The sequence below is a fragment of the Enhydra lutris genome, unplaced genomic scaffold (assembly GCF_002288905.1).
Source record: "Enhydra lutris kenyoni isolate GAN:26980312 unplaced genomic scaffold, ASM228890v2 scaffoldscaffold46, whole genome shotgun sequence".
NCBI classification, from domain to species: domain Eukaryota; kingdom Metazoa; phylum Chordata; class Mammalia; order Carnivora; family Mustelidae; genus Enhydra; species Enhydra lutris.
In genome coordinates this window covers 11,572,785-11,597,782 of record NW_019154130.1, presented here as the reverse complement: position 1 = coordinate 11,597,782, position 24,998 = coordinate 11,572,785, and the positions used below count along the sequence as shown (strand labels likewise).

At 36.7% G+C, this 24,998-nt stretch overlaps 1 protein-coding gene across 1 annotated transcript in view; it reads left to right on the top strand.

Annotated features, from left to right (window-relative positions):
• Positions 1-535: 535 nt before the first annotated feature.
• LOC111156534 (mediator complex subunit 13 like) overlaps positions 536-24,998 on the top strand; it is a 324,386-nt gene continuing 299,923 nt past the window's right edge. The window contains exon 1 of the mRNA XM_022517492.1: positions 536-690. Coding sequence (XP_022373200.1) covers positions 619-690 — 72 coding nt within the window. The 5' untranslated portion in view covers positions 536-618. The remainder of the gene's footprint in view (positions 691-24,998) is intronic.

The following is a 24,998-nucleotide window of genomic DNA, read 5'->3' as shown; positions in this document are numbered from 1 at the left end:
GAGAAGCGAGGCTGACTGGGGAGGAGGGGGGGGGTGGGGGAGGAAGAGGAAGGAGGGGACGTCGCTCGGCTGCCGGGGTCGCCCGCTGGCTTCGTCCGCACCCCCCCCTTCGCGAGTTCGCGCTCCGCGGCGGCGGCGGCTCCGAGGCGGCGGCGGCGGCTCTGGGGCTCGCCTCCCCTCACGCGCCGGCGGGGGCCGAGGGGGAGTCGGTGGCTGGAGATAAACAAGGCGGCGGCGGCGGCTGAGGAACAGGGAAGGCGGAGGCGGCGACCGGCCCGCAGCGCCGGCCCGGGAGGCAGCGGCGGCCCTGAGAGGCGGGGAGGGCGCCGGGCCGCGCGGACAGCGCCCCCCGCCGCCGCCGGAGCCGCCGCCGCCGCCCGAGTAGGAAGGAGCCGCGCGGCCCGCCGCGAACCCCCCCGCCGGCCCGGGCCCGCCGCCCCCGGCGCGGCGTCGCCGCGGCGCCTCCCGCCCGCCCGCCGGCCCTCGCGCCCTCCCCCGGCGGCGGCGGCGGCCCGGCCGCCCCGCGCTCCCCGGCGAGGCGCCGCCGCCCGGCCCGGCCTCGCCTCGGACGCCTCGTTCCGACATGCCCCGCTCTGGCGGCCGGGCTCGCGGAGGATCATGACTGCGGCAGCGAACTGGGTGGCGAACGGGGCGAGCCTGGAGGATTGTCACTCCAACCTCTTCTCGCTGGTGAGTAGCCGGGCTGCGGGGAGGGGGGGGCTGAGCCGGGGGGGGGGGCCCCGACCTCCGCCGCCGACCAACTTTCTCCTCCCGCCGCCGGGACTTCGCCCCTCCCTCGCCTCTCCCCCCCGTTCGCCTCTCGCCGATTCTCCCCCTTTTGGATCGTCTCTCCCTCGCCTTGGATCCCATCCAGTGTTTATTTGGCTCTTTAAAAATCATTTGTGAGCGCGGCGCTCGGCGTGGAATTTGCATGTGGAAGTCTCAAAGCTGCGGATTCTGGGTCGCACTTCGAACGCCCACCCTCTGTTGCAATCACACCCCCCTTCCCCTCCCCCCCCCTTTTTTTTCCTAAATGTGGAAGGCTTTGCCTTGTGCTGCCCGCGCCCGCGATAAGCAGCCTTTTCCCCCCTTGTCGGATAGGCTGCCCGCCCGCCTTTTGAATTTTTTTTTTTAAATTCCATAATGACACCTACAATTTCGCCCGAAAACAGTTGATTGAATGCGATTGTGTCAGTAAAGGACTCTTGCATCCGAAGCTCCCGCGATTGTAAACATCGACAACCGCCTGCCTCTCGGGGCTTACTACGCTGGAGAGCCGTAAAGCCATTGCACGGAGCCGACGGAAGGAGGAGAAGGCTTTTTCTTCTTTCTCTCCTCCTGTGTCTTTTAAAAACTGTTTTCTCTGTCCTAACAACGAATCCACACACACACACAAAAGCAACAAGCTGGGCGGTTTGATAACATCGCTTTTATCTGCCTTCGCCTTTCTCGCGCTCTCTCTCTGATAATTGACAACTTTTCCTTCGGATTTGAATCGCCTGCCTTAATCTTGAAGCAGTTCGGGTGTCAATTGTTCTCTGGGAAGCCTGCACCCGACGACGACGTCTAGATTCATCGAAATTAAAAATGTATAGGGCTCCGGCAACTCTTTCCTGGCGGTGCTGTGACATTTGGTGGTAAATGCCATCTTTGCTTTTTATTGGGTCGTATTACCTAGCTCTGAAAACATTCACCTTGTTAAACCTGGCGTTTAGGCTAATAATTGCAGTGCGTGGTCTTTAAATATGTGCTTTGTGCATGAGTTACTGTATGTATAGCTATGTGCCCGGGAGACTACGAATTTGTTTAAATATTGAGCAAAGATTTGTAAACAGATGTAAGGCAATTATGTTCCAAGCGTAGAATATAATTGGAAAATTGGCCGAACGGTTTGTTTAATTTAGCCTTTAGAAAAAAAACCTAACTTATTTTAAGTTATGTACCCTTTTTTGGGGGGGGTTGTCTTTGGAGAACATGCATTTTGGAAATAGTTTTCTGTAATCTCTGCAGTAGATAGAAGCATTATTTCCTTTTAATCCTTGTTTACAATTACACTGGATAAATAATTTAGTGTTCAAATTGTAATTAGTTACATTTAATTATGGGTCAGGGTCAGCATAGATGCCTTTTTTTTTTCCTTGAGACTGGTGGAGAAATACACATTCTTGCCAACTTTTCAAATGGAAGTGCTATTTTATTAAATATTTCCTTATGCAGATAAAAGCATCAAAACACGTGATTTTTTTACCCACAAAGACAGAGTGACATAATATCTATGCTTTCACTATAGTGTATAGATCAGGTTAATTTTTTTTCTTCCAACATTTTTATTTAATCTTAAAATTATAATCTTCAAATAATCTTTATTTAATCTTAAAATTCAGTTATAAGTTTCAGTTCTTCCTTTTCGTACTGTGATAATTTTCCCTTGGTCTTTTGACATATGGGAATAGAATTCATTTTGCCTCCTCTTTTCTCTCCCCTACAATATCATTTACTATCAGATTCAGAGACTTTAATAGATTAGCAAAGATATTGATTAAGGGGTATTTAAAATGGTTTTTGTTTGGTGGCTGGTGACCACATTGACACTTTAACAGGTAATTAAAATAACCAAGTAGACCGATATTAGTGAGGAGAGAGCCCCGAAATTACTATATATCATTCTGACTGGTAATGGCTTGTGTATATGTGGCTAATCTAGATACAGTAGATTTTGTAGACCAATGAAACTATATTTATGTGTGTAGCCAGGCTTTAAGATATACAATTTTTTAAATCTTTTTTTTTTTTTTTTTTTTTTTTAAAGCTCAGGTAAGGATGATCATGTTAAAGAGATAAGATGCTTGAGATTCTTTTGGAGAAACAAGCAATTTTATAGGTGTGTTTTATGACCAACTAGAGGTTTCTACTTTGGGTATTTCTCTCAACCTTTTCAAACCAGGAATTAAGTGTGTGTGTGTGTGTGTGTGTGTGTGTGTGTGTGTGTGTGTGTAGGATTACTCATTAGATGGCAACTTTGAAATGCAGAACTCAAGAAATTCCTGGGTTGACTTTTTTTCTTTTTTTTTTTTAAAGGACTGTAGAATGTCTACATTCTCTTGTAGGTGGAGGGTGGAAAAGGTGCTTTTTTTTTTTTTTTAATTGAGAATCAGTTAAAAAGCTGCTGATAATATAAAGTTTTGCTCATTCAAATGCAGTTTTCCTTGAAAATCTGATACAGCAGGAACTTAGAATATTAAAAATATGTTGTCTAAAGTACGTTGTATGGAATAGTTAATTCCAAAAGAGATAAAATCATCTCTTGTTTAAAATAAAGCATGTGTTATAAGAACTCTTATGTGCTTAATAATAGCATGTATTTTTCTTTTTGGCCTGCAGTTTTTTTGAGCAGAGAAAAGTACTGTTTATAGAGAATTTACCTAGATATTCATATTAATGTGGATTGAAATATAAACTAGAGATTAAAGTTCTGTACCACAGTAATGATCCGCCCACTTTCTATTACCTTCAAGTGTTCATTGTGGCTTAGCAAAAGTAGATTGTGCAATCAACTGCTTTAAGATTTTTGTTCTTGTTTTGCTTTCTGATTTTCTACTGCATGGTATCAAATTTCCCAAATTCTCTGTCACCCCCTACCCCCATTTCCTAACGGAAAAAGTGTCTTGGGTGTGTATGATATGGATGATTGTATGTGTTTCTTATTCTGCCTGTTGTGAGATCCCTAGCTCCTGCATTAAATGCGTGCCTTGCTGTTTGTTACCTTTGTGACACAAAACTGTTTTCTCATGCTGTCCATCACATTTCTGGGAGACTCTCGTTAGATATTCACTCAGTTATAATTCAGTTAAGTGTGTTAAATCTTGTCTTTTTGGAAAGTGTAACAGGGCACCCTATGGTTTATCAACTCACCCTTGAGGGAAGACATAATTTCCAGATAGAAATATATCTTTAGTTTTGCTTTAGTTTTGTTTCTCTGTTGAGATCATATGGAGGAAAGTGATTTTGTGTTCTTTAACTAGTTTCAAGTATATACTCTTTGAAATGGGGCGACCTAATTCTTAAGTATGTGGATTCCACCTTCACATTGTTTTATTTGCTCAACTCTTCCTGACTGTGGAGTAATTGGGTGATGATATCAAATTCTCCCTCCCTGAATTGAAACACACATGCACATATTAGTACATACTTGATTAGTACATACATAATGATCCTATGAAGGATCATTAATTCTGTGTATGAAGCTTTAAGGTAATCTGTTGTTGACCTGCTCTCTTTTTTCTTAGGAGATTTATATTTTTGCAGAGAGGGAAGATAATGGTAAATATAGAAACTTTGGGATCTATTCTTTTGAGCTGGAACCAAATGTGGAGGGCTGTAAGTTGAAAATGAGCAAAAGGGAATGATTTCTCTCATCTTCTCAAGTGCCAACATACGTAGGGTATTTTTTCATCCCAATTGCCAATTTTAGTATTTAAACCTAAAGCATCTTATTTTCAGGATAGTTTATTTTCTTTAATGAAAATATTTATAATTTGCTAATGTATGTTTTCTGTTTAGCATTTTGTTGGTAGCACATGGTGTTACAGTATTTATATATTTTTAATAGCAATAATTGCTACCCGGTAATAGTTGCCATATTAACCTCCAATTGCTAGTAAATATTTTTAAGTACATAATAGACAGCAATTTAAGGCATAGTGTAGCAGTTTACTGGACCGTTTTAAAGAGCCATTTGTACGTGTGATGAGTTCATAATTTTAAAGAGAAAATAATGTACCTAAGCCTTGCATGCTGCAAAACTAATGTCGCTGTGTTAGTGCTTGAAGTGCTCATTGAGAGGAAGTTAGGTTGGGACTCCTCCTTCTTTGTGAGAATGAAGGCCTTGGGGTGCCTTTAGGACTGTAAGTGTTTATTGAGGTTATCCCAGGTGCTTATATAGCTTAGCGTTTTCTTTGGAATGTTTTGGTCATTTTTTTCATGCGTGTATTAGGTATTTATTTGGGAAAAAAAATCTCATAAGGCATTCCTTCAAATAACGTTAAGTTACAGTAGTGGAGTATATTAATTAGGTATGTAAAAATGGATTCATCTTTTTTGTTCACTGGCTAATTTAGCCTTGTTAACTGTGAGTTAATTGTATTCATCAGACACTGAGAGATTCCCTCTACTCTTGAGATTAATGAAGGATATACTCTGTCACCAGTTTGTACTATATGCTATAAATTAAGACAATCATTTGCAAAATATAAGTATATTTTATAGTTATGTTTGCTAGATTATTTAAAATTGAGATGAAACTCAATATAAATAGTGAAAAGATTGCTTATCTGGATTTTTTTTAAATGAACGGTTAATACAACTGTCAAAAGTTCGATTCAGAGATAGACTAAATATTTTTCTGAAATGATTTGACTTATTTTTGTTAGAACAATGTTTCCTCCTTCAGTAGTAGAAGGTACTGATTTTTTTTTTTTCCCTGAAAGTGGGTGATGTTTATTTCATAGAAACTAGCCAGTGAGAGAGATCAGACAGAGTTTATGAAAATTAATAGTATGGTTGAATATTGAGTACTATTATTACTGAAATGTGCATTGCTGCTATTAAAAATCAAGAAAAGGACTTTCTTCAATATTTTTATTAGTGCTTTTGTTTAAAGTGTGTTTTGTGCTAATCTGCTTTATAAACTATTTGTGTTGCCAGTATTGGCCACCAGAATTTCTATTTTGTGTTTTTTTAAACATTCCTGTTTTGAGAAATAACATTTAATGCCTTGCAAAGTGAGGTAATTAGGTAGCCTAAAAATGTGCTGTGGCGTATCGTTAAAAAAATTCTCTCACACACACAGACACACACACACACGTGCACGTTTGTTTCATAGGACTTGCTTAGAGTCTAGAGTTTTGGAATTAATGAATCAATATTTACAATGTGTTCTTGGAATTTAGAACTTTTTTTCCCTCTTGAATCATTTAACTTCTTTCTGATCCTGTTCAGATAATTTCCTTTTATAGTATGTGCTTTCATTGTTTATTTGAAAGATTTGAAGGTGTTAGCTTTGTTCTGTTGGGGGAATTCACTTCATTACATAGGGGAGATGATTTTCCATTAATCTTGGTAAATATTAACATAAACGAGGAATTGTAAATTCAGACTCATTTGCATTAATGAAATATGTATGTGTGCCCAGTTTTTGTTTAGTATAAAGTCACTTATGTACATTACATAGTTTTCTATCTTTAGTTGCTATAAAAGTTTTAAATTCATTTAAAATGTTGTGGTTGGTGTTTATTTCCGACAGTTCCCTTACTCTACTACAATGTCTTATTCTTTCATTTTAAAGATCCATTTGTAGTAAAGATTAGATTTTATCCCCATAAATTGGCTATCATAGTCTTCTTTTAGGGGCGCCTGTTTTGCTTGCATTTATGTTAGCATGCTTTAGTTATGTTTGTTGGAATAAAGTTGTTTTCCTTTTTTGAGCTAATGAAATGTCTTTCAGAGTACATTTGGATTTGATTCTGGAAAAAAAGAATAAAGATGACTTTTTATTTTCTTTCTTTCTAGATGAGAATTAGAATCTGTTGTGTCTAAGGGAAAATGTTATGTCATTGGCATCTCCATACTCTGGTATATTATGTGTATTTCTGAACCTTTGTTTTCTTATTCTTGGTGAATTGTAGAATCCTATTAAAACCGTATTTTTACTACTGTGAAATAGCACAGAGCCCTGGTTGACAGCTTTCTACATTTTGTATTTTTCCCAGTACAGTGAAATTCCATTACTGTTGAAGGAACCCCTGAGTTGATTATTTTAAGATTTCATTTGTGTCTTTATTTTTCATAGTTTAAATTTGAAACTTTAACTTAAGAAATCGGGGGAAGATAAAGAGTATTAGGTAAACTTGCAGGTAAATATTCTTTTCTCCTTCATCACTGGGTCTCTTTACTGTAATAGTTGAGTCATAATTTGTTCTAAATCACTACATCACTTGGATATATTTTAAGACATTTGATATTTAAATTTGAGGAAATGATTTGTTTTAAATAAAATAATTGTGAAAAGAATTTTTATAATATTGAGTGGGAATTTCAAAGATTGATCATCTAGAGGGTATATTAAATTCCATGAAAACTGTTTTGATTTTTTTCTCCCCAAAGGGCATTGACAAGTTTCTGAGGAAGTATTTTTGTCTAAGACACATGAAGCTTCCTCATAGAGTTCTACATTATTTCATTAAATAGGAAAGATGATTAAATCCATCTGGGTTTAATTTGAGAGCTAATAAGTAAAGTATTCAAAAGAGTATAATTGGTGTAAAAAACATTTTGTGTTGGCAATTCTCATGATTGAATTTTAATGTCCTAAAGAGAAATAGGGAAAAACATATGTATATCTCACTCAGGGAACCAGCTCCTAGTTTATTTATTTATTTATTATTTATTATTTTTTTGCATGTTTATATATGCCTGGTACAGTCCTACTCATCTTTTAAGTAGGTCAAATTTCACCTCCTCTGTGAAACTTTCCCTGACTCTCACTGGCAGAACTAGTCACTCTTGCTCCATATATGTATGTACCTTCTTCTATGTACCTGTGATAAGCACATGAGGTTTTGTAGGGCACCGACCCTGTCTGTATCATCTTTGCATTCTCTTTAATAGTTAGACCTTCATTAACCATTTGTTAAATAAATGAATTACTGGACAGCTATTCTCTATCTTATTCCTAAGGGAGTTCTCATTGCTCCTTTAGGTCCTGATCACAATTACGTTATTTTTCCTTGAACTTACATAGGTTTTTAGCTCTGTATTCTGAATATATTTTTTGTAGGCTATATGTACTATGGCTTGGTAATATTTTAGGTGATTCTAACCTTTTTAAAAGTTAATGTCAACTGATCAAGAGATGTGTGCTTATCATACATCAAAGGAATAGGAATTTAGTATTTTTCTGTAGTGTGGTAGGCGACCTATAGATTTTGGAACCTGTTAGAGATTTTGTTTGGGACTTGATCTAGAATTCCTTCATTTTCATTCTTTGAGCTGTACTGTGGGGCTTTTGCTAAACCTTCAGTTTAGGATTACTTTTCATGAGCCCAGCATAATGGGTAGTGGTGAATGGTAATGAGGAAAATTAAGTGGTATTCATGTTTTTTATTAGTAACTAACTAGTCAGATCAAGTTGGTTGTGTTATGGTTATGTGCCTCAGTTTCTCCTTCAGTAAACTTGATGGAAATAAGAAGGAGGGCAGGAAATAAGAAAGATAATTTTGAGTACCCTTTAAGGAAAGAGTAGTTTTTAATAGGAAGAGACTTCTAACAAATTATGACTCAGGTCAGAGAGTAGCCCTAGGCGGTTCACTAGGAAGTTGCAGTGGCAAAATTTGTTGTTTTAAGTATGAAAGTTATGTTGTATTTGTACTTGTTTTGGGGGGGGCAGAAGATTAAATTGTTCTTGTATCTTTCCTCATCAGTAAGCCGTTATTGAGAAGAAAAACCTGAATTTTATATTTGGATGTTCCAATTTTTCATTTGTATATATGATCCTTAGTTGTCTGGTGTGTCTTTAATATGCTGAGTGATTTTACTGTTCCAACCCTAAGCTCTGACTGGCTGAGCCTGGAAATTGAACTGTGGCTCTTATTTGGTGGTTTAAGCTATTAATTCCTTGGCAGTTCCAGAGTGCTCTTTGAACTTTAAATAGCAGTTCTATTAACATTTTGAGATTTGTCTCAGGGAATGTCAGAAATAGTACTTAATAAATATCTTTTTAAAGACTAAATCATGTTTTAGTCTGACGTGCATGTCACAACCCTTACTATGTTTTGAACAAAGTATATATTTTCAACTACTGGCTAATTTCTATTTTCCATTTAATAATGCAGCAACATCTAAAAATATTGTTTAGACCTTGCTGAAGGAGTGAATTCCCCCACCCTCAACTGTAGTTTTTTTATTAGTCAGGTGGAATATGAATAGAGTCCTAAGTTTTTATCCAGAGGTGTAGAATTTTACATGTAAGTGTTCTTTGGCATTCTGAAATATTTAAAAGAGCTGATTTCCGAGTTTTTTTCCATGTAAAAACTTAGCCTTCTGTTGCTACAAATGATTGTTAGCTTATTTATGTTGTGTTTTACTTGATTACTTGTGTTATTTATGGCAACATTTTTATGGGAATGAACTTATATTTATTGTTGCTGGTAGAATGTCTGGAGTACCTTTCCTCTGTATAGTGCTGGTAATCAGAGCAGGCACTTCCTAAAAACCCTTTTTGGCCCCCGGCAGGGGGAGTGGGGATAGCCCAGCACCTAAACCCTTTTCTAGACCTTGGAGAGAGGATTGCTATCAGAGAGAGAGGCTTGAAGAGAGTGTTGAGAGGTATAGATTGGTGCCCCACCCCCATGGGAAGAATTTTCCCTTCCCTTCCTGCTTCCTCTTTGATACACTTTTATTAAAACTTTGAGAGTAGTGGCAGGTCCTGTGATGTCATCAGGAAAGATTTTTGTATATCTTTGTCCTTTAGCTCTTCCTTACTTTTTTTCCTTCACTCACCAGCAGAGGTACGGTTTCTACTTGGTATATTGTGTGGTAAATCAGGACTTCTGAGCCCTAGTGAAATGAAAAAGAGAATTGAGGGTGAGATTGGAAGGGGTAGCCAATAAACTACTATTTAGAAATGTTAATTTTTTTTATGTTGTATTTGAGAAATTTAGGACTTACAGAATTCATTTTTTTTTTTTTTTTTGAAGATTTTATTTATTTGTCAGAGAGAGAGATGAGCGCACACAAGCGGACAGAGTGGCAGGCAGAGGCCGAGAGAGAAGCAGGCTCCCTGCCGGGCAAGGAGCCCGATGTGGGATTCCATCCCAGGACCCTGGGATCATGACCCGAGCCAAAGGCAGCGGCTAAACTGACTGAGCCACCCAGGCATCTCCAGAATTCATTTTTTTAAAAAAGATTTTATTTATTTATTTGACAGAGAGAGACACAGTGAGAGAGGGAACACAAGCAGGGGGAGTGGGAGAGGGAGAAGCCGGCTTCTCTCTGAGCAGGAGCCCGATGATGTGGGGCTCTATCCCAGGACCCTGGGATCATGACCTGAGCCGAAGGCAGACGCTTAAAGACTGAGCCACTCAGGCTCCCCCAGAGTTCATTTTTGAATAATGTATATATATTAGTAGTGATTAAAATCTGGCTTGGGCTTATAAAAGGACTAATGCTTTGATAATGTGGGAAAAAAGACCTACATATAATATTTAATTTCTAGGATGCTATATGATAAGTGCTGAGGAAGAGCATCACTAGCAGATAGCATAGGACTTTGTAGCCAGAAAAACTCAGAAGGGGAGTTTTTTTTTTTTAATTAAAAGATTTTTTTTATTTGTCAGAGATAGAGAGCACAAGCAGAGGGAGAAGAGAAGCAGGCTCCCCTATGAGCAGGGATTCCCGAGATGGGACTCGATCTCAGGGCCTGGGATCATGACCTGAGTTGGAGGCAGACGCTTAACCAACTGAGCCACCCAGGTGTCCCCAGAAGGGGAGTTTTAAACTGGATCTTGAAGGAACTTCTAGAGAGAAATGGAAAGGACATTCTTTGGAAGCTCAGTTGATAACTCTGAGTCTGTCCTTGAGAATATTTACTAAAGTGGTATGTAGGAGAACACTTCTGATTTATGGTCTTGGTTTCCTTTGAAAATATTATAAAATGTTGAAATCTGGGGTGCCTTGGTGGCTCACTCGGTTAAGCATCTGCTTTTGGCTCAGGTCATTGTCTTAGGGTCGTGGGTTTGAGCCCCATGTCGGGCTCCCTGCTCAGGAGTCTGCTTCTCCCTCTGTGGAGCCCCACCCCCCTGCATTCACACACTCCTTCAAATAAATAAATAAAATCTTAAAAAAAACTTATTGAAATCTCATTTTTGTTAGATGGAAAATTTGAAGTGTGGGCAGGCCAATTTGGATTAAGAAATGGTGATGTTAAAATAATCAGTTTTCTAAAATAATTCAGTTCTGAACTTTAAAAAAACAGTGCTATATTACGCAAAATGCTAATGACTAAAGTGACAAATATTTCAGAAACTGGACAGACGTGAATCTTAAATGAGCAGATGGGATATGAAACTAAAAGCAGGAGATAATCCAAGATGATATAGAAACTATTATGAGAAATGAATTGAGGAAAAACAAGTGTGTTAAATGGTATTACATTTAATAATGTGCTTAAAAGCCTTTCTAGGATTGCTCTCTTACATAGACAAACTAGAATTGTTGAACTCTGTAACCCATCCTTCTTTAACTTTTGTGCATTTTTTAAAAATTTGATTTTGGTCCAGGATTGCTTCTCATGAAGCCTAGATATTTAAGTCATGAATGTGTATGTTATATATGCTCTACAGTTGATTATAATTTGCTTTCTCTGCAATAAAAATAAAGAGAATATGATTTTTGGAGAAAATCATAGTGGACCTTGAAGGGACAGGTAAGGAGTGAAAGATGAAGTTTGCTATTTGGATGGCAGGATACTTAGTTGAAATTGTTACATTTGACTATTGAGGATAGACTCTGGATTCTGGTGGGTTGCAGAATGAGTGAATGGGGTACACTTTTCAGCTGAAGAAGCTTGATTGTAAAGCAAGCAGGGATTTGGGAGTGGTAAGGGAAAGAGATTAAAAGGTAGATTGAAGGAAATTTTTTAGAATGCAGGAGCCTCATTTGTGTTTGTAGACTTAGGAGCAGCAATAGTGGAGGGGCAGAAAGAGAGATGTTTGATAGAAGAAAAGTTGTTAGTTGATGAAAGGAGTCTAGCAGGAGTTGCTAGTAAGAACCCAGACGATGGCTAGGATTAGTGCTAGAAAAGAGAAAGACACCTCGTCAAAGATGGCGAGGATGTAGGTTGTGATTAAGTGTGAAGGAAGAGGGGACAGTCTCAGTTGTAGCTTGAATGCTTTTCAAATTCAAAGATGAAATGTATTGAGCTTGAGCCTCAATAAATTTTTTAAAAAGTAGCTAAGAATTTTGCATCTTACTTGATGTGCGTGTTGTTATCAGCCATCTTTTTTATTTTCCTTTAATGGTCATTTTAAGTAGGTCAGATGTTATCTTCTTAATTTGTACACTTAAGAATTATAAAGCTAATTCTGAGCTAGTCATACTAGAATCGACATACATCTGCCCAAATGAGAAGCGGTCTTCAAAGTAAGCCCCTTTAAATTGTATCAAATACCATTGCCGTTGTCCATATTTTTCTGGTTCTTTTTCTCTGGAATTTCTTTTATAGTTTAGTCAGCCACTCCAGAAAATCTTATTTTAAAGGATGCCTCTTCCGTCGGTATCTTTTCTTCTCTCTCTGTAATTTTGCTCCAAATTGTTGCCCAGGTCAGCAGTTTAGTACCTTACGATGGGGTTCTTACTGATGATGAGCAAAAACCCTGGAAAGAACGCCACTTTTGGATATATGACATACATACCTTGTAGATGTGGGCTAAGAATTCCTGCCCTGCTCGTGTATAACTGCCTCCAGGTTCTGAGTCTAGTGGTTCAATGTATTTTGTTTTCAGTGGAAGTTGATTTTAATTTAGTGGTATATTAATTGTTTCAGTGAAGGTGATTTTAATTTAGTGGTACATTAATTGTTAAGACTGGATATTGGGACAAATTAAGTGGAGGTGGGATTTTCGCTTTTTGGGGATCAAGGCAAATTATCATAAAGGGAGAGTAGAATTGAGTAGAATTGTAGTTATACCTTGTCGGTCTAGCGAAGATCAAATACCATCCTGAGGTCCATTTTTAGTGAGACTGAAGTAATGATTAAGAAAAGCCTTCGGATAATTAAAAAAAGTATTCTGTTGAGATAATCTCTTAAAATTTGAGCAGAAAGTTTGAGACTAAGGTTTTTATCCTGCCTTTTACTGTTGGTTTACTCATTTGAGACTACCCAGTAAGCCATCTTGTATTCCATAAATGCTCTTTAGCAATTCTTCCACTGGTGAAGATTAGGACAAAGAACACTCATATGTATTTAGAATTTCACCCTCTTGTGGTCTGCCGTAGTATTCAGTGGAGGGGAGGTATAGAGGGTATTCTAACTGTAACAGTCGTGCCTGTATTAGTTGTTTAGATTACAAGTTGCAGTGGCAAGTATTTTCTATTTTTGGATTCAGGAATATAATGAAATTTTTCTCAGCTTAATTTTCATGTTCTTCATGGTTGAATTTATAATTCTCTTTTTAAGTTCTTTTCACATTAAAGAAAAGAAATTGAGGGGACACTGGATGGCTAACTCAGTTAAGTGTCCAACTCTTGATTTTGGCTCAGGTCATGATCTCAGGGTTTTGAGAGTGATCCCCATGTCAGGCTCTGTGCAGGGTGTGGAGCCTGCTTAAGATTCGCTATCCCCCTTCTCTTCCCTCCCCCCTCTGAAAAAAAAAAAAAAAGGAAGGATTGAAGTCTTTTCAGAAAATGTGGTGTTATAATTCTAGAGCTATAGATATTTTAGGAACATTTACTTAAATGATAATTATTCTCAACAACAGGTACTTTTTAGTTTTACACATTTGTAAAGCACCTGAGCAGTTTAATATTTAGAGGTTATATCAGAGCATAAATCTACATCCCAGCTGCTGAGGACCATAAATATTTATCTTTTGAAATATAAGTTCCTAACCAAACTTTACTTACTAAAAACATTTTTTAAAATATGTTGGTTTACATACAAAATGAAATCATCTGTGTAGATTGAATCAAGTGTGCTGATCCCAAATAGATTAAATTCATTATATATCTGTAAATTACTGGAGAGAGAGATATGTATGAAAATGATAGTTTGTTGCTGTTTGGTGATACCATGGTGAAACTGAGCTTTGTAACCCAGACAGATGGTGCTATTCTTGAATCTGTCTGCAAGATCCTATAACATTTAAACAGTGGTGTGATTCTCTTGAGAACTCATATTTTGATATGTGTAAGTTAATAAACTGATTTCTTTAGTAAATTTTATAAATTTGAGCTGAAAAAGATTAATTTGTTCTTAGGAAAGTCTTCTCCTGAATGTGTTAAGATAAATAGCTTGTTTTGGTAGTTTCTTTGGTAATCTCAAGGAATATTCTAGATGGAAAAATGAATGAAACTCACTAAGGAGGCACTTATCTTCTAAAGGAGCTTTGAATTTGTTGCCAAACTTTCTCATATGGTAGGTGTGATACACTGTTAAGAATCCAAAGAGCTGACTTTAACATATTCCAGAAACTCTGAGAAATTTGGTATAATATATGTTAACGTTCATTTTAGAAAGTAACTGTTGATTTATATTCCTTGTGATCCACCTTACATTTTTATATTGGGATTGAAAATAGAAATGTTTTAAACACCTCAACCTAGTTTTAAAAAATTATGTGGATAGAACTTTAACTATTTTGTAAAAGTTTGATTTCAGTGGTAATAATGTGTGGTTGAGATGAGTAAGTTTGTCAATTATATAAATAAAATGTATGTCATCCAACAACATTTCGGGACATCTTGTCAATTATTCTTTCGTTAGGTATACTTTTTATTTAATGCCTAATCTGTAATTAGAGGGGAAAGAATTAATTAATCTGTAATTAAGAGGGGAAAGAAGACTGAAAGGTGATGTTTGATGCCGGATCGGATGACATGAAGAAGCTGGAAGTTTATTCTGTATGCACCGGGGGAATGCCTGAAGGATTTTAAGGAGAATAATGACATGATCAGATGTATGTTTCAGAGAGAGAACTCATTTGGGCTCTGTGGAGTGTAGATTGTAATAGGGAGAAACCAAAGGCAGAGAGAAGGCTCCTAGGGTAGGCTAGATGTAAGAAATCATGCAGGGCTAGTAGGAGCAGAAAGAGATAAATGGATCAAGTGATATTTTGGAGGTAATTCTGATAGGACTTGGGTGACCAATTACATATGTCATGGGAGAGGAACCACATGGCAAACAGATGTGTTTTTTCTTGGTCTTACGGCATTTGCATTCTTGTGCGTGTAAAATGAGGAAGAGTTGGAGGCATCTATGTGCTGTAGTTGTTAGCAGAAGACTTAGGCTTTGATCACAGGTATGCATTTATGAGAGTATTCACTGAGCTTGGTCTTTGCTGTTAGGTCCTACAGAACTCAAAAAGTTTTAAAATAATTATGGACAGGATCTTGGGGCAAAAAGGTAGGTTTAGAGAAAAGAAAGTAAAAAACATTTACATCTATAACCTGCCTGTTTTCAGATAAGATTTAAGGCAGTGAGAAGAGTTCTCTGTGAAGTTGAGGAGTGAGATTCGTAAGAGGAAGGAGGGGGAGAAAATCGTGGGGAAGAACGGAGAAGGCAAGGCTGGTAGGGTGGATGGAAAAGGGCCTTTGGAGAGGTGTGGGTGGTGATGGAGGTGGAATTAACACTTTGGCAGAGGAAGAGCTCATGAAACTTTGATGATCAGAAATGGGCATGGAGGAACCCTGACGGGAAGAAAGAAATAAAGGTGGGGGGTACCCTGACAGCAGTGGGCCTATGACATAGCCTTTATTACATAGAGCCTTCGCTTCTAATAGTGGTAAGCTCAGGAAGCAGATTACATATTTTCTCTGCAAATCTGTTTTGGGATGTTTTCGTTGAGTTTTTTAAAGGTTTTGGTTACATTTCATATTGGTGATATTTTTGGTAGGAGGAGGAAATAGACATGTAACCCTGGTTTTCTTCTTGCCTTTGTGGAAATTGCCAATTTGTAGGAATTGGTGTAGTGGATAGAGTAGAGAAGATATTTGTGAAGACTCCAGTGTGAGTCTTTGGTGCCTCTTCCTCATTCTGACTTTTGAGTTCTTTTAAATTTTTATTTCTGCCATTCTGTTTTTGTTCCCTCAATACTTAGCTTTCTAATTGTATGATATTTTTATAGGTGTTAAGACTGTGATTGTTATGCCATGTCGTATCTTTACCTCGCATTTTGGGGAAAGTTTTCCCTTCCTCCGTCCCTCTCTTCTGGTCCCTCCATACCCCTTTGCTTTTTCAGCACATTCCTGGGCTCTCTGGACTGTGGAGCCTTCCCTGCCAGGGCTGTACTTTTACTTGGCAGTGTCAGTTGTCAGTGAAAGCTCTAAAATGTACAATGCACTTCAGAACTCTTTGATGTAATCTCCTTGGTGTGGTGGGGATCCTCTCCTGTTGTTCTGAGTGCACTTACTGGCACAGTGTGTACTATCCATTGTCAATTGGCTGTAATTCATTCAGCCTTCCCATGTGGGTAGATTTTTCACTTGGCTACCCTGAAGGTGGAGAGTTGGCTTTCTTGCAGTTGTCATTTTTCTTTAATTTCTCTCCAAGTGAGGTAGTAGCTAATGAAATATGAAATATTTCCAAGAAATGTAACTTCCAAGAAATTAAAACTTATAAAAAATGAAAACAGTCCATTAGATCAGATTTACCCCAGCTCTTCCATTCTTGTTAATGTTCCCTTTTTGTGTACATAGAGGTAATCACAGCATAAATATAGTTCTTCATTCAGCTGAATTCACTCACACATTTTCCATATGGTTACAGTTTTGTAGTTATAATTTTAAAAGAAAAATTGTGTATTTTATATATTTAATAAAAATTATGTAATTAGTTTCAAATTCAAACAATATTCAAATAATAAAACATGAAGGTTCCCTGCCACCATGGGGAAGTAACTACCAGTAGTTTAATTTTCATCATTCCAGAGTTTTTCTTTTGCATATGTTTGTGCATATACATATGCAGTTCCAAAAATTTTTTATTAAATATGAGTACATAAAAGTAGTATGTGTAAATCACGTAGAAAGAATCTTCATGACACAGTGAACACCCATGTGCCTGATACCCAGAGTAAGAAAAAGAACATTTTATCCTTTACATAATCCTGTGCTGCCCTTCCCTTCCCATTCTTCCTTCTCCCTTCAGAGGTTAACAGCTATCCTGAATTTCATGTTTATCTTTCTGTATTTTTTTTTCTTTTATTTAAGTAGGCTCCACACCCAGTGTGGAGCCAAATACAGGGCTTGAACTCACGACCCTGCGATCAGGATGTACACTTGAGATCACGTGTTGGACGCTTACCTGACTGAGCTGCCCAGGCCCCCCTATCTTTCTGTATTTTTTAAAAAATTTCTTACTTATTTTATTATTTTACTTTTTTAAAGATTTTATTTGCCAGGGAAAGAGGGAGCGCACACGAGCAGGGGCGTTGGCAGGCTGAGGGAGAAGCAGGCTCCCTGTTAAGCCAAGGAGTCTGATGCAGACCCTGGGATCCTGACCTGAGCTGAAGGCAGATGCCTAATCAACTGAACCACCCAAGCATCCCTCTTTGTGTATTTTTTTAAAAAGTTTTAATTATGTATGTTTAGGATGTGTGTATATATATAGTTTTGCATGTTTTTGAGCTTTTTATAAATGGAATATACTATATTCTTTTGCAACTTGCTTTTTTAGTTTAATACTATGTTCTAACAATGTGGACTTAAAATTCACTCCTACACCTGTTTATGCATTCTGTTGATGATAGGCATATTTATAGATTAAAAAAATCATGGGGGATAATTCTCCAGCTTCTCTTGTAGCATGCTTTTTCTGCTTAATAGTGTCTGAAGATATTGTAATAAGTCAGCAAATTTAGATATACCTCATTTTTTTCTATATTTTTTAACAGTTGGTATTCTGCATTATAGGATGGATGCACTATTGCTTGACCATCAGCTATGAGAAACATCATTTCACTTTTTTCTGAGCCAGTACAGTTATGCATTAAATTTTGATAGTTATAGTCAAACATTTAAAAAAAAAGCGTCAGTTTACATTCCTGTGGGCAATATATAAATGTCCCATGTCTTCTGTCCTTGCCTCTAATGAAACTTACTTGAATTTTTTCTACTCTATGTATGAAATAATCGCAGTATTGTAGTTTTCAGTTTCTTATTTTTAATGAGGTTATGAGCATCTTTTCATATATATGGGTATGCATATTCTGTGGTTTTCTTATTTTTTAAAAGCTTTTAATCTCTAAAAAACCTTTTTGTTTTCCTATTTAAAATTTCCATGCGTTCACTAATAGGAATCTGTATTTCAAGTCAGATCTTAAATGTTATACACATTGTTAGAGCTTTTGCTGTTTCGAAAAGTGCTTATTAATTGCCTGAAACTGTCTAGTTGCTTGCCAGCTACATGCATTTTTCTCATCAAGGTCCTGATGAGGTAGTACTGTTCCCGTTTTTCAGATAAAAAAACTGAAGCAAGAATTTTAACTCATGTAACCAATATGTCAGTTTAAACAGCCAGCAGATGATGGAGCTGTCTCTGACTTCAGAGCCCAAACGCGCTTAACCATTGTGTACGTATTGTATGCTCTTCGTTCTCCTATCTAAATCCTTGAAGGGCTTCTGTGAAGCTCTTCCTAGCTCTTCCAAGCATTATTGGACTCTTTCTTTTCTGAGCCTTTTAAAAATTAACAGTGTAGACCATATAATATAGCGCAGGCATGAAGGTAGAAATCACTGGAGCATATAGATTTGCCCGAGATTAATGGAGTGATAATACAGTTTACATTTTTTTAAAGTTTCATCAGAGATTAATGGAGTAATAATGCAGCTTAAAATTTCTTCCCACAGATAGGGAGATAGATTTTTTTTCTTTTAGAATGTTTTATTCCAAATTGAGGAATCATTTGGAAAATGAAAAAGTAGGATAGTTTATTGTTTTGATCAATGACTGGGGCAAGATAAAAACCTAGGTAACTGCATAGTCTCAAAAAAAAAAAAGAACTTATAGGGACTCCTTGGTGGCTCAGAAGGTTAAGCATCCAACTCTTGATTTGCCTCTCACAGTGATCTTGTGGTGGTGAGATTGAGCCCTGTGTTCAGCAGGAAGTTTGCTGGAGATAACTGCTCCCTCCTTCTCTCTCAGATAAAAAAAAAAATGATCACCTCACTAAAAGTCATTTAGTTTTTTATTTTTATTTATTTTTTATTTTTTGTTAAAGATTTTATTTATTTATTTGACAGATCAGAAGTAGGCAGAGGCAGGCAGAGAGAGAGGGGGAAGCAGGCTCCCCGTTGAGCAGAGAGCCTGATGCAAGGCTCCATCCCAGGACCCTGAGATCATGACCCAAGTCGGAGGCAGAGGCTCAACACACTGAGCCACCCAGGCGCCCGTAAAAGTCATTTAGTTTTTTTTTTTAAATAAAAAAGCTAGAATGCTCACACCAAAAATGACTTAGGATACTACCACAATCATGTGTTTGTTGAAAGCTAGAGAAATAGCTTAAAGAAGACAGAAGATAATTTCTTTTTTATATGTAAGCAGCCTGGAGGCAGGCATTTAAGAGCTGGTTTGGTCCTGTCTGCGTCATCAAGTGTCCCAGGCTTTTTCTTTTTACTCCCTCGTCTTTAGTTTATCACAAGTAGTCGCATATTGTCCAAGATGGTTGTTCAAACTCTAGTCATGGTGGTGGCATTCTGGATTGGAAGGAGTAGGGAAGGTAGGAAGGACACACAAAAAATCAACCCAAAATTAACTCCTCTTTTTTAAGGAAACTTCTTCCAATTTCCTTGTAACACTTCTAGCCATATCAAGGAAGTTTTATGGGAGCATGTTGTTTGCCTCAGTAATATAGAATATATGTTACCACGGAGTAAGGAGCCATTCATGTTTGGGTAGCCAACTAACAGTGTCTGCTATGCAAAGAAAAGGTTAGAAATTATTGTCTATAGTCTGTTATTGCAGTTGGATGAGAAATCATCCTGATGACTCTAATGAACTTCATTAAATAATTCAGTTCCCAGAAATTTCATAAGACTTCTCTTTTAGTTAAGGTTAATAAATATAAATCATTAACCAGTGTTCTGATGTACTTAGTTGTGAAAATAATTTTTTCAAAAACATTGCATACTTTCTAAAAGAGATTCATAGTTACTTAGGGAGATGAGCAAGGTGGTAAGATGATATTTTGGCTATATTAAAAATGGGGGTGTTTTTTTTTTTTTTGAGAGAATTTTTCCCCTGAATTCTTCCATTAGTTCGTAAAGTTTTGATTATAGAGGTATAATTTACCTACAATAAAGTGAACCCATTTTAAGCAAGTAAGTACAGTTTCATGAGTTTTGACAAGTGTATACCTGTGTGAAACCACCACTGAAGTCAAAATAGAAAACATCTATAATGCATCCGCATTTCCAGATAACCACTATTCTGTTACTGTAGACTCATTTTGTCTTCTAGACTTTTTTTAATGGAATCATATGGGATATAGTGTTTTGTACCAGGCTTCCTGTTGTTATGCAAATAGGTTATTCTTCCTAATGCTGAGTTGTAATCTCTTATATTGATATACCACAACTTGCTTACTTACGTGGGAAACAGGGTTCACTTTATAGAGAAATGTTAAACTTTTAAAATACGGTTGTATCGTTTTACATTTCCACCAATTGTATGAGAGTTCTAATTGTGATTCCAGGGTAACCAAGATTTTCTGTCATTTTTTTTCAGAAGTTTTGTAGTTTTAATTGTTAGGTTTAGGTCTGTGATCAAGTGATCCATTTTGTGGTTTTTTTTTGTGTGTGTGTGGTGTAAGGTAGGGGTTGAAATTCTTTTGGTATGTGGGTATCTAGTTCTAGCATTATTTGTTGAAAAGAGTGTACTTTTCTCACTGAATTACCTTGGCGTCTCTATCAAAAATTATTTGAATATATTGGATGTATGTGTCTATGTTTATGCATAAGTTTATTTCTGGATTTTATATTCTGTTCCTTTGATCTGTATTTCTCTTACGCCAATAAAACACTTATGATTACTGAAATTTATAGTATGTCTTGAAGTCTGGACAAATTCTCCAACTTTGTTCTTTTTCAAAATTGTTTTGGCTCTTCTGGGTACTTTGCATTTCTGTATAAGTTTTAGAATCAACCTGTCAGTTTTTCATAAAAGATCCTGCAGGGATATTATTGTAATTTCACTGAATCTGTAGGTCAGACTGGGAAGAATTGACCTGTTAACAATTTTAGATCTACCAGTTCATGAACGTGGTCTAGCTTCCTTTTTTTTTTTTTTTTTTTTTTTTAAAGATCATTAATTTTTATCAACATTGTTTATAGTTTTTGGTATACTGGTCTGGAGCATATGTTATCAAATTTATCCCTTAGTAGCTCATATTTTTCAATGTTGTTTTAAATGGCATTATTTAAAAAATATTATTATATATATTATAATACATTATTTATAATTAATATTTAAGTAATATATGAAATATTATTAAATATTGAAATTTTGAAATAATATTTCAAGATATTATTTCAAAAATATTATACTTTTTCATGCTAGTGTGTAGAAATACAATTAAGTTTTATATTGCAACTTTCCTAAACTCAATTAGTAGTTGTAGTATCTTTTTTGTAAAGTCCTTGAAGTTTTGTAAATGTACATGATAATGTCTGTGAATAAAGATGGTTTCATATCTTCCTTTCCATTTCTGTGCCTTTTACTTATTTTTCTTGCTTTATTCCATTGGTTAGGACATATAGTACGAAGTTGAATAGCACAGTGTACCTCCTTGCTTTGTTACTCATCTTAGGGGAGAAGTATTCAGTCTTTCATTATTAATTGTGATGTTAGCTGTGGTTTTGAACATCTTTTTAATCAGGTTGAGGAAGTTCCCTTTAATTCCTGGTTTACTTAGTTTTACCATAAATAGGTGTTGATCTTGTTAAATGTTTTTCTGCCTCTATTGAGATGATTATAGGTTTTGTTCTGTTAATATGGGGGATTTTATTAATGGGTTTTTTAACTAGTTTGATTCAGTTACATTGATGGGCTTTTGGACTCATTCAGGCAACCTGAATTTCCAAGATATACTCTATGTGCAGGGTGTGTTACGATTTTATGTATTGTTGGATTAGATTTTGTTAATTTTTTGCTAATGTTTAAAAAAATTTATGTTAATGAAAGATCGCATGTAGATATTCTTACGATGTCTTTGTCTTTTGCTGGTAATGTTAGTCTCATAAATGATTTGGGAATTAGCTCCTTCTCTGTGTTCTGAAAGAGTTTGTGTAGGGTTGTGTAGTATTTCATTCCTAATATTTGATAGAATTCGCTAGTGAAGCCATCTTGGCCTTGGAGAATACTTTGTAGGAAGGTTTTAAATTGTGAATTCCATTTCTTTAATAGAGGGCTATTCAGATTTTTAATTTCTTCTTCTTTTTTTTTTTTTTTTTCAAGTTTGGTAATTCTCTTGAAGAATTTGTCCATGTAATCTAAGTAGTTATATTTATTGGCTTGTATTTATTGGATAAGGTTGCTTATAATAATTCCATTATCTTTTCAGTGTCTTTAGGATGTGAAATAATTCCTCCTCTTTTATTCCTGATGTTGGTAATTTGTCTTTTTTTTTCCCCCTCCTGATTAACCTTGTCTGTTTTATTGACTAAAAAAACAACAGGGGGCACCTGGGTGGTTCAGTTGGTTAAGCATCTGCCTTCAGTTCAGGTCATGATCCCAGGGTCCTGGGATGGAGCCTTACATGGGGTTCCCTGATCAGTGGGGTGTCTGCTTCTCCCTCTGCTCTTACCCCCTGGTTGTGTTCCCCACCCCCCTCAAATAAATAAAATCTTTAAAACCAACCAACCAACCAACAAAAAACCCAAAACAAAAACAACAGCTTTTTACTTTACTGGTTTTCTGTATTGTTAGTCTGTTTTATATTTCATTTATTTCTTCTCTCTTCATTAATTTCTTTCTTCAGTTTATCTTTGGTTTAAATTATACTTTTAGCTTCTGAAGGGAGAAGTTTGGAGCAATTTTATATATCTTTCTTTCTACTATAAATATGAAAGCTACAGATTTTCTCTAAGCAACTGTTTTACTTGTACACCATACATTTTGTATATTTTGCTTTCATAATCAGTTCAAAACATTTTCTACTTTCCCTTATGATTTTCTTTTTGTCTTATGTGTTGTTTAAAGGTATTATTTAATTTCCAGATTTTGTGGGGGAAAGGAAGTGTTTTTGTGACTTTCTAATTCAAATCTATTCAGAAATTTCAATTTTAAAAAATATATTGGGGCACCTGTTCCATGACTCAGTTGGTTAAGTGGCTGCCTTTGGCTCAGGTCATGATTTCAGGGTCCTGAGAGCAAGCCCCACATTGGGCTCCCTGCTCAGTGGGGAGTTTGCTTTTCCCTCTCCTTCTGGTGCTCCCCCCTGCTTGTGTTCTCTTGCTCACGTGCGCTCTCTCTCACAAATAAATGAATAAAACCTTAAAAAATATGTATCGATATTTATTTTATGGCTCAGCATATGGTTTCTGTTGGTGAATGTTCCATATGCATTTGAAAAACTTGTGTATTCTGTTGAGTGTATTATTATCATTATTATTTATAAATATCAGTTTGGTTATGTCGGTTGATAGTATTCATGGTTTCTATACCTTACTGATTTTCTGTCTACTCTTTCTATCAGTTGCTGAGAGGAGGCATGCTGAAATCTTTATAATTCTGGATTTGTCTATTTCTCCTTTTAGATACATCAGTTTTTGCTTCATATATTTTGAAGCTTTGTTGTTAGATGCCTGCACACTTGGGATATATGTCTTCTTGAAGAATTGACATTTCTCTCATTACAAAATTTTTTTCTTTATTCCTTTATAAGCCTCTTGGAGTCCACTTTGTTATTAGTCTAGCCATTTTAGCTCTTTTATTATTTGGGGCAGTTATACAAATTTGTATATTGTATACAAATACAAGTTATTTGTATTATAACTTGTCTTTATATATAAAGTGCATTTCTTATGGGCAATATATACTTGGGCGTTTTAAAATTTTACTTATTCTAAGAATTGATGTATTTTACTTGTAATGGTCAGACTCTTTGTGTTTAATATAATTGATGATTGTGTTTAAGTCTACTATCTTGGTATTTTTCCTCATCTATCCCGTCTATTCCCTTTTTAATCCTCTTTTCCTGCCTATTTTTGTGTATTTTTCTTTTTTTTTAAGATTTTATTTACTTATTTGAGAGAGGGAAAGAGAGAGAGCTTCGAACACAATCCTGGGGGAGAGGTGGAGGGAGAAGTGGACTCCCTGCTGAGAAGGGAGCCAGAGGTGGGGCTGACTCCAGGACCCTGGACTTAGGACCTGAGCCAAAGGCAGATACTTAACTGACTGAGCTATCCAGGTGCCCCATCCTGCCTGTTTTTGGATTATTTGAGTGTTTTCTTATGATTCAATTTTATCTTCAGTACTGGCATCTTAAATAAACTCTGTTTTACTTTTTAGATGCTGGTCAAGGGCTTATAATAGCTACCTTTAAGTTATCACAGTCTACAAGTGTTATTAAATTTCATTTATAATGTAAAAAACCTTAGAACAGTATACCTCCATTTTCTCTTCCTGGCTTTTGTGCTGCTGTTGTCATATATTTTTCTTCTATATCTGTATACAATCAGTGATGCATTATTTTTGCTGTAAAGAGTTAGTTTGTTTTAAAGAAATTAAAAAATGAGAAAACAACTATTTTGTATTTATATATTTACTATCTCTGGTGCTCATTAGTCTTCTCTATAGATCCAGATTTCCATCTGATATTTTCCTTGTACCTGAAGAACTTTTTAAAAAGAATTCATTCTAGTTACATTTATTACAGTGGAGTTTAGTTGGTTCTTTCATTCAAAAAAAGTCTGTATTTTACCTTCACTTTTGAAAGATACTTGTGCTTGATCTAGAATTCCAGATGTGGACATTTTTTCCCCTCCTTTCAGCATGTTCCATTGTTTCCCGGTTTGCATATTTTCTGTTGAGAAGTCTGTTGTAAATATTGTCTTTGCTTTTCCTTATGTAATGTGTCCTTTTTCCGTGTTGACAGCTTTTTTTTTTTTAAAGATTTTATTTATTTATTTGACAGAGATCACAAGTAGACAGAGAGGCAGGCAGAGAGAGAGAGAGAGAGAGAGAGAGAGAGAGAGAAGCAGGCTCCCTGCCGAGCAGAGAGCCTGATGCG